Source organism: Papaver somniferum, chromosome 8 (genome assembly GCF_003573695.1).
Source record: "Papaver somniferum cultivar HN1 chromosome 8, ASM357369v1, whole genome shotgun sequence".
Classification (NCBI taxonomy): domain Eukaryota; kingdom Viridiplantae; phylum Streptophyta; class Magnoliopsida; order Ranunculales; family Papaveraceae; genus Papaver; species Papaver somniferum.
This window is the reverse complement of record NC_039365.1, coordinates 56,559,493-56,569,739: the sequence shown is the minus strand read 5'-3', so window position 1 is coordinate 56,569,739 and position 10,247 is coordinate 56,559,493. Positions and strand designations below refer to the sequence as shown.

At 39.4% G+C, this 10,247-nt stretch overlaps 1 protein-coding gene across 1 annotated transcript; it reads right to left on the bottom strand.

Moving 5' to 3' along the window:
* Positions 1-7,100: 7,100 nt before the first annotated feature.
* LOC113305576 (probable protein phosphatase 2C 73) lies at positions 7,101-9,282 on the bottom strand. Its single transcript, XM_026554597.1, has 6 exons — positions 8,961-9,282; positions 8,551-8,648; positions 8,368-8,478; positions 7,876-7,993; positions 7,542-7,765; positions 7,101-7,423 (listed from the first exon to the last, which is right to left on the bottom strand). Exons 1-6 carry the CDS (start codon positions 9,280-9,282, stop codon positions 7,229-7,231), a joined length of 1,068 nt encoding a protein of 355 aa, XP_026410382.1. The 3' UTR covers positions 7,101-7,228.
* Between the last annotated feature and the right edge of the window lie 965 nt (positions 9,283-10,247).

Below are 10,247 nucleotides of genomic sequence, written 5' to 3'. Positions count from 1 at the left end.
CATAAAATTCAGCATGTAAGTGAACTAACATCATCTAAGTTCTTTACTATGCATCTAAAACATGAGCAAATAGTGTAGAAGCCATGAAACACGTTTTTCAGACAAGCTCATCTGAAAAGATTCTACACTGCCCTATATTAAACGACGAACTGGGAGCAACTGTTAAGGAATTTAAGGTTGGGTCATATACCATTCTCTTCGTATGGATGTTGTATACAACATATCAAAATTTCATAGAAATCGGATGAACGATCTAACAGATGTGGAAAACACATCGGACAATATGCATCCTGAAAAAGTTCTGAAGGTCTCCTGGAAGTTCACTATTTCGCCTTTTTCAGGCCCTAAAAATGCTCAAAATTTAAAATTCTTCTGTGTAAAAGCTTGGAAATTTCCTGGGCTTGAAGATATATACGCATACCGCGAAAATACAACTTCGGACGAGGATTCTACAGCGTTTCTAGTAAAATCTGAAGTCTGAAATTTTCTGGTGACGTATTTCGACAAAGTTATCCATAAATTTACATGGATTCTCATTCATTCATTCACAAATCAACAATTTCATACTTCTATGAAGAAATTACAGGAGATATACTTACTAAGGGAGTCTCTAAATCATTTGAAGGCTCGGCAATACCGGGATCTCCATTGGCAACGCCGTTATCTCCATTCGGTTCGGGATTTCGGGAATTCTCCATATTCCCATGTCCCAAAGAAGAGCACGCTTCATCAACATGCTGCTTATCTACAATGATTTCTTCCTGGATTCATCAACAACAATTATTATTATTTCATTCAAGGAGATGCGCACAAAAAAGATACTTACATCGACTTCTTCATCAGTGCTGGATTCCTGAATTTTGCCCGGGAACAAGTTGAAGACCGTCAATCGATGGAGCAAAAGTCTGAAAAGAAATAACAAACCTTGGTCTCGTGATCCTAATTGCACGGTCAAATTCATGACACAAGGAGCGCTAACAACTCACCAAAGAAACGGCTGGGGACTGCACGTCATTTGCTAACCTCTTGTAGTCCTTACTTCTGGGTTCTCCGCTCCCGTAGACTTTCTTCCATTTCCGTGGAGTCTACATTGATCCGGGATTTCACTATACGATCATCCTGCGGTAAAGCTAATAAAATAACCAGAAGTACAACTCGGTATGAAGGATCTCTCACCATCACTCAGAGGTCCCAGGAGTACCATTTCTTAAAGTTTCATCCGTAGAGATGTCATCCCTGGAAACGTCGTCTTTGAAAGTGTCATCATGGGAGTCAGTCATTCTTGCAAAGTGGTTGACAGATGCATAACATTCAGCGCATCATTCATACAAAGCGCAGATTCAACAAAACAATGAATCATGGAATAGAGATGCTCACATCAGCGTCTGCAAAAATGGTAATCCCCAACTCTTACCTATTTTACGATTTCACTAGACTTTAGTGATGACACGAAACTTCGAAAACTTGCTCACTCCTTCAAACCTGCGAAGACGAGCAAAACTTATCATTCTAGAGTCAACACTGACTTTTCACAAAACTATGAATAGTTCACATAACCTTTCATGTGAACATTCGCTGATTTTCTACAAGTGTGCATACACTATAAAATCACCAAACTCATACATACATTATTTCATCACATATACAATTGTTTGCTTTCAGCAATTACTCAAAAATCATAAATTTATTTTCATAAAACCGTAAACAACCCACGTCAATTTTACTGTGTGAAAATCCACTGATTTTCCAAAATTCGACAGACGTCCATTCTATAATTGTGAAAACTCAGACATTATTTCACCATGTATGATTCTCTACTTTCAACAATTGTTCAAAATCAAAACATTGATTTTACAGAAAATATTTTTAACGTGGAACTCACGTAAATTTGAAAATATATATGTTGCTCCCTTGTGCGAGCATCCATCTTTGAAACAAGAGCATATTTTCAAAAATAAAAATTTTCATGAAAGCTCATAGACAAAATTTTATGTCATTAGACTCAGGTCTATTTTGTTTGTTTCTTAAACTAACGAATGAACGTCTGTTCCTAAAACAAGGATTTCCTTTTTTTTGTCGAGCCCATAAACGCTAAACTGACCAAAACTGGACTTTCAACAGAACAAATCAGGATGCTTCATCTTAGTGCTCACGGAATAACACTCTATCATACCATCAGGGTCCTCACCCAAACATTTGCTCGTACTTGACACCATTGGAGCAAATCGAGGATTCTGACGATACCTTTGTAGACCGAGTTCAACCACTGATCTCGTTGACTGAAAATCACCATTTAATGCTTACTGCGGAACATGACTGTTCCTCACTAAGCAGGGGACTTAATGTAGATGGTGGATTTTCAACAAAGGGCGAAAACCGTAAAATCATGAGGCATGTTTTTGACATGGCTTTCAGGCATGCAACCATTCATATTTTACGAAGCCATGATGAATATGATTTCGAAAATCCTCCACCATCTGCGCGTTCGATCCCTGGCATTTCGTCGTGACCTCTATGCAGAATAAAGTATTTGGGCGGTTCTCCGTAGATTGAGAACTTAACGCCTTCAGGACGTCGGTGATACTCCATGTTCCCTGACTGCAGGAGAGAGACCTACCTCCACATAGAAGAATAGTTGGGCGGCGGATGCCTTCAGGACGTCGGTGACACTCACCGTTCCCTGATTATGTGGAGAGACTGTGCATAGATTCAGGCGGCTCTCCGTAGATTGAGAGCACTAACGCCTTCAGGTCGTAAACGGGCATCGTGACTTCCTGACTATGCACCATTCAGAATAGATGTGACGCTTTAACTGGCCAATATCTTTTCTGCAATAGATTAATTCTGCTGCGATATTCACCACTGAATTCCCAGAATAATCTATTATTGCTCATATTCCATGGTCGAATCCACGGCCTGATCCCATGGAATGGTAATAACAATTGCTCATATTCCATGGTCGAATCCACGACCTGATCCCATGGAATAGAAATTACAATTTATCCTATTCCATGGTCGAATCCACGGCCTGATCCCATGGAATGGCAATAACAATTGCTTCGATTTTATGATCAAATCCACGGCTTGATCTCATAGAATGGAAATAAAACAACTGTGTTATCTCATTACTCCGATTTCATGATCGAATCCACTGATCTCATGAAATGGTAATAGATAATCTTAATTACTCTGATTCTTTGGTCGAATCCACGATCCTATAGGATGGTAATGCTTGTTTTATTATTCTGAATTCGTAGTCGAATCCCCAGCTGATCCTGCGAATTAATAATGAACAACTATTCATTTTTATTACTCAGTTTCATGAATTATTCTCCACTGAATTAATAGATTAGTAATAAATACTCAACAAACGGGCATCTGGACCATCACTGAGTAAGCCCCACAAAAATGGTGCGAGTGTACTCGACAATGATGCACGATTGAGCACCCGGATGCACGAACGAGTGTCCAAAAATATGAAATAATGAGGAATCCTTCGCAAAACAGGAGAAAACAATAAATATTAATAAAATAATAAGAGGCGCCCAAGGCTGGGCCCACCATCCGGCCGGCCGGCCTTGCCCTAGCCATGGTCGGTCCGTGCCTCTCCCATTATTTTCCTTATTTTTTGTTATTTCGTGAACTCACGAAAAATCCTTGGTTTTAGCAACTTTCCTTGTTTTTGCAAAACCCGTGAATTCTCCATAACTTCGTGGATTCACGAAATATATTATAAAATAAGAAGAGGTGTGCGGGACCGGGCAACCTAACCGGTCGGCCATGCCTGACCCGTGGCCGGTCCCACACCTCACAATCCTTAGATTTTTATAATTATTATTCCCTAATCTCACGAAACTCCTCCGTTTCAACAAAAACTCGTGGATTCTCCATAACTTCAAGGATTCTCCATAACTTCAAGGATTCATGAAAAATAATAAAATAGGGAAAGATGTGCGGGACCGGGAAACCTAGACGGCCGGCCATGCCTTATCCATGGTCGGTCCCATACCTTGCAATCCCTAATATTGCATAATTATTATTTTCCTCAATTCATGAAACTCCTGGGTTTGAGCAAAATTCATGATTTCTCCATATTTTCTCAAATATTGCTCAAATCACGAAAAACCAAAAGCCAACATAGTCACACGACTGGCTAGCCTCTCACGGCAATTTTAAATATTAAAACACTTTTATTTTAACATTTTCAAAATATTGATGAATTGAGCATACATGCTCATTCCAACAAAAATCGAGAATTCTCAGTCAAGATGAAACTCTTCTGAAAATTCACGATATTGCTCGAACGCGCATCAGAAAATAATGAAACCCTCAGTATGGAAACACGGAAACCACGACAATACGTGCACGCCTTCATGACCGACCAGGGTCATTCCTAGGGATTGCACAAGGCCGGTCCCACACGTTTTCATAATTCTGACCTAATTTGCTCAATTGCTCATACTGGGCCCGAACTCTCTCCAACCAACTGGGGGATTCTCCAAATGACCAATAACTGGTCCCATGACCACCAAGAGCCGGTCCCATGCTCTCTTGGTCGGTCCTCATCTCTCATACCTAGGTTTTATCACCTAATGCTGAATACAACAATATTTCAATAAATGATGAAACCTGCATTTAATCATCGTTTTTTCACCAACTCTCAAACTGAGAACCTTGGTGCGTTCTCAATCGATCACTGGGCACCCATGGATGCTCATCATCCCATGTGGTGGGTCCCTCCTCACTCATGACCAATTTTCAGCAATTCGCCAATTGATGAAGGATTGATAAAAAATTAGGGTTTCGAACAAACGCTCCATGAATCACCATTCTGAAAAATCAACATCCAAATTAGTAATATTCGGTCATTCACTAATATTTTTTACTAATATTTTATTAGGTCACGGCATCAGTAAATAATTCGTCAAATTGAGCAATACTTGCTCAGTTGATCGAATATTGATCCAACCATCAATGTTCAGTAATTCGTCAGTAGTTAGTTGAATTGAGCAACACTTGCTCAGTTGCACGCCAAAATTATCAAATTCGTCGAATTGAGCAATAGTTGCTCAATTGCTCGACAAACTCTCAATATTCGGCAATTCGTCGAGTTGAGCGATACTTGCTCAATCGCTCTCTAGTCAGTAATTCATTGACATCTCAGAGAACTACATGTTCAATCCATGAATCATTGAGAATTCACCACTTATGCTCGATTCAAGAAAACTAGACTCACAGTCTAAATCAGTCAACAACTGACTAACTAATACACGTCTGCCTTGCAGACTCCACGATTCGTGAAATATCAATCACGTCACAAATTGAGGGATATCACTTAGGGTTTTGGTATGGCGGTCTACGGCACGTGGATTCATCCACAACGAGAAATGTGTGTAAGTCGTGTAAACGGTTGAAGGAGTTAGCAAAGTAGTGGGTGCACGATCAGTCAAGTCTCCGCACAACATGGAACTGACTTTACCACGATCTCCCGTTTTCCCACTCTTTCACTTAAGAAACCGTCACACTTACAGGGATAAATGGTACATCATTCTTGCAATATAAATAAGTCTAAATCGAGGACATTAGGATATCATCAATCATCGATTATCATCATTATCCGTCAACAACTCGATATAAACTTACTCACAGAACTCAACTTCAGCAGTTCAGCAATATTGCAGAAACTTCAACACACCCACAATCCTTGATCATCACTGATCCCACACAACTCTCATCTTCCCTCCTACAGGTCAACCCATGTCCCTCTTTGCGACCGAATTGACTCTGGAACGGTCATTGTCTTGGTTTAGGCCGGAGTCATACAGATTGATTTCCCGAATCTAAGCACCCCCTTTGCAGCGGTGCATCTGTGTGAGGTTCAGCAGTTCGCTCGGTTGAGGAGTCTCGACAGCACGCTCGACTCTCTACTTTCCTAGAAAACCAGCAAACCGTTTTCCCCCATCTACAACAGCATTCCGAAGTTGAAAGATAAATTCAATCGACTACGTATAGAGCATAGGGAATTTGCAAGTTTAGTGAGTGATACCGGTATGGGTTGGGATCCAGTAGCAAACACGGTCACTGCAAGTGATGATGCTTGGAACCGTTACTTGAAGGTAATGTGCAAAAATGTTTATACTAAGCTATTTATCTTTACTTTGTGCATAATATAGGTTAAGAGTATGATACATGTGTAACGTTCCCAAATGCAGAAATATCCTGGTGAAAAATCCTTTCGTTAAAAAGGGTTAGCCAATTACTATATGCTTGGGGAGATATTTAATAACACAACAACATCCAGGAGTATGTCTAATGCATCAACCGGTCTCCTCCTGACTCAGACACCGAAAGAGACTTGGAAAAAGATTTTCTTGGCAAAGGGGTACATGTAGAACCCGCTAGCTCTGGAGATACGAGTCACCATTCATCTCACACACAGTCAAATATACAACGGCGTGCTTTGGACCTTCCCATTGATCTTCCTCCGCGAAAGGCAACTAAATCATCAAGGTTTGATGATGCACTTGTAGCATGGACTGAAAATCTTAGAGCTAAAGCTGAAGTAACAAAAGCGAAGGCTGAACGTAAGAAGGATAAGGAAGTAACTTCTCCTCTATGTACCAGTACCGAGATATCATCTATTGAAGATTGTGTGGAGATATTGGATAACATGGAAGGAGCGGAAGATGATGTATATCTCAAAGCTATTTACAAATTTACAAACCCTGACTATAGGAGAATTTTTAAGAAAATGAAAGAATCAAGGAGAATTATGTGGCTTAAAAGTTTGTAATATGTTGTTTTTAGAAGGGCTTTTTACAAAAATAGGCCTGTTTTTTGGTGCTTTTCAAATGTAGGCCATTTTTTTTATTTATTGCTAAACTAGGCAAGTTTTGACCAAAAGTGATGGATGGAAAGTTAGCTGCAGTTATCTTCCAGGTGTCCATATCTTCTTAGATAAAAAGACGTTTTAGTCCTTCAAATCTATTGAACATTCAGTGCTTGCTGAACTCATTAAATTGCCTGAGCATACATCATCAGTAAAGAAGCAACGCTGCACCGGTCGGAATGAATGCAACAGACATCACAGAAAAGTCCGAAGAATGGGAATGGCATTGAGACTGAAGGCCCTTTTTGCCTTCTGAATAGTGACATAGAATGGGAACATGGCCCTAACCCAGACAATTGCCTAACCCAAAGCTTACAATTTAGTACAGTATTTGAGACTTCAGACTTTCGAGACGGTGGACGCATAAGGGTGGAAAAAAAGGCAAATAGCAGAAATATCATCTGCAGTTGTTCCTCGTCTTTTACGTTTCCATGCGCGTGCGGCACATTCGACTATTCTTTTAGCTGCTTTACGTTTATCCGGTGTTGAAGAAACAATTTGAACTGCTTCTTGATTTGAGATAACATCCCATACCTGAGTCGATAAGATCAGAGTTTAGTGTTTACATTAGCAAACTGCGAATATTTACACCATTTTTCATGTGAAATTAGGAACATGAGGGAAATGAAATTAGAATGATTTTTATACATACCCCATCGGTGGCAAGGATAATGAACTGGTCTTTACTGGTTATACTCCCTTGCGTGACTTCAGGAACTGAAATAACACCAAAGTCTTTGACGCAGAAATCTCCCAAGGCTCTTGACATTGCTAATCCAGGTTTTTCCTCAGCTGGTAACCATACTCTATGCACACCTGGTTCATCGTCTAAGCAAAACACCCTTCCGTTGCAATGCATTATCCGTTCTACCTCCTCTGAGAAAAAAAGAAGAAGATAATTTAGATATCAAGACGGAAGAAATTGAATGACTTAAACTTGGACTAGAGTATGAGGTGAAACTACAGAGACTTAGAGAGAGACTCACGTGGTAAGTTTGGCTTGAAGTCCATTGTAAGCTGAACTGGAACCAACGTGCCATCGTCAGAAGCTGTTGCTAACACCGCACGAGAATCTCCAACATTCGATATGAAGATGTTGTCTCCCTAAAAACATCAATCAGGAGAATCTCACTTTATCAGTTCCCATCCCGGCCGAACTTAACAAACTCATAAACGCTTAAGGATTTCCAATAAAGGAGCCCAGGATGCTGCATAATCTATTCCTCAAGTATACAAAACGAAGTGAATTGAAATGGCTACACTGAGCAAAGTTGCAAATTTTCTAAAGATCTGTCTAAGTTTGAAGATCGGTTCGATAACTTACTTACAGAAGCTCGCCCTAGTCATAGTCATCAAGACATCAACTTGGGAATAATGGTAGTTACAGCCATAATATTCGATAACCAAATAGACAAGACAGACTTGTTTTTGCTTCAAAACTCAATATTGAAAACAAAGCACGATGTCAATGTCCAGACAGTATTTCCATCGGTGGCAGATATTCCAGCAATAACCATAAACATTGCACCAAAAAAGTATGAGTATGCAGTCACTGAAAGACTGGTCGGATACTTCAGTAGCAGCGGAGCCTGGAATATGTATGCCATACACAAATCAGTATATACAATTTAAATTTATTTCTGTGCTCAAGCTAGAAGTACCGAATAGTAACTCTGAATATCTTCAACATAGATTTTACTTAGTAAGTTATCAACTAGCCAATAACTGTCATCAGATGGATAGAGGTACCGGCATAATCCTGTTAAAGAAACGCCTTGCAAGGTTGATATTAATCCACATAAAGGTGTGACCGATAGTGTACATGAACTATCTAAGTTCACACCAAAATCATTTGTGAAGTACTTAGAAAGATGGAATTCAGTTCATTGTCTAAAATACGAGTGCGGTGCATTTACTTTTCCAAGAAGTGTATTCTAAACAGCTGAACTAATATCAACAGAAACTGCTATAAATTGGTCTGATCCTCTAAATGGTCACTAGCTGGTGCAGGAAATTTTTTACATGTTTCTTTCGTTTATAATGCTACTAGTTCATCTAAGCAAACCATTACCACAATCAAGCAGAACATCCCATTGTGAAACATCTAAATACCCCTGGAAGGATAGATAAACAGCCATACAAAAGCAGTTCCCAATCAAGCAGAGCATCCCAATGTGAAACTTGGTAAGACCAATACCCAACAAACCCGAAATCAACCCTCCAGCAGGTTCTGGTTGTGCCCCGACAATTAAATCATTCGCCACCGCTGCTTCGTGCAACAATTCAGTGACATCCTCTTCAAATATAGATGGTCCCTTGAACAAAACCATTAGTATAGCTCCAGAAACACATACTATTGTGCCCCCAACCTTGAGTTGACCTCCAATTTTCATCAGATTCACTTTTTCGGTGCTGCAAAAATTCAATCTCCCCAATCACCCAAATGCAAGGAAAAGAGGAAAAAAGTTGAAATGAACAAATGGAGGATGAAATTTGAAAGTACCCCATGAAAGCTGCTAAAACAAAAGTAAACACAGGGATTGCAGGCTGAACAGCAGCAGCATATGTTGGATTTGTATATCCAAGCCCCATTAAGAACAACAGCTGGTTCCCAAATACCCTGGTCATGAAATTAACAAAATTGAATAATGGATTTTGCTGAAATCACAATCAATTCATGAAATTTGACAAATTTGAAGAAAGGGGGTTTTGACTGATTTACATACCCAGTTAATCCAAGGAAGAAGAAAAATACGAGGAGACTGAAATTGATAGGAAGACGAATTCCGTATAAGAATTTCCCTATTGTGAAAACACCATTGCAGGTGGAATAAATGTAAATCTCTTCTAAACATCCACCATTAATGTTAATTAGGTTTGATTAGAAAAAAAACCCTAAGTTATCTCTTGATTTTAGCAGAAGAAAAAATTGATTTAGAAGAACCAGAGAGAACTAGAGAGAAGAAGGAAGAAATGGACGAGAATCACTAAAGCAGTGACGCACGTACAAAAAGGTTATTTCAGTAATCTTACCACATTCATGAGATATCCCTATATGATATTTTGGCGAGATATTGACAAGTCAACGCTTTAAATTGATCGAGATGGTTGAAGTGGATGGAATCCATTTAACTTGCCTAGTTTTGCAAGAGTATGCTTATATTATGATTAAACTGTTTTTTTTCTTCTTTGGCTTGAATTTGGTACATGTCTACTTTTAGGCCCCCTGGTTCGTCTGAATGACTGAAACATCGTTACGGCAGAATCCTTCTTCGATTGAAACCCCAAATCATATGAAGTTTTGGTATTTCATTAGGGAAAAAGAGAACCATCATGCACATGCACTATAACATCAAGT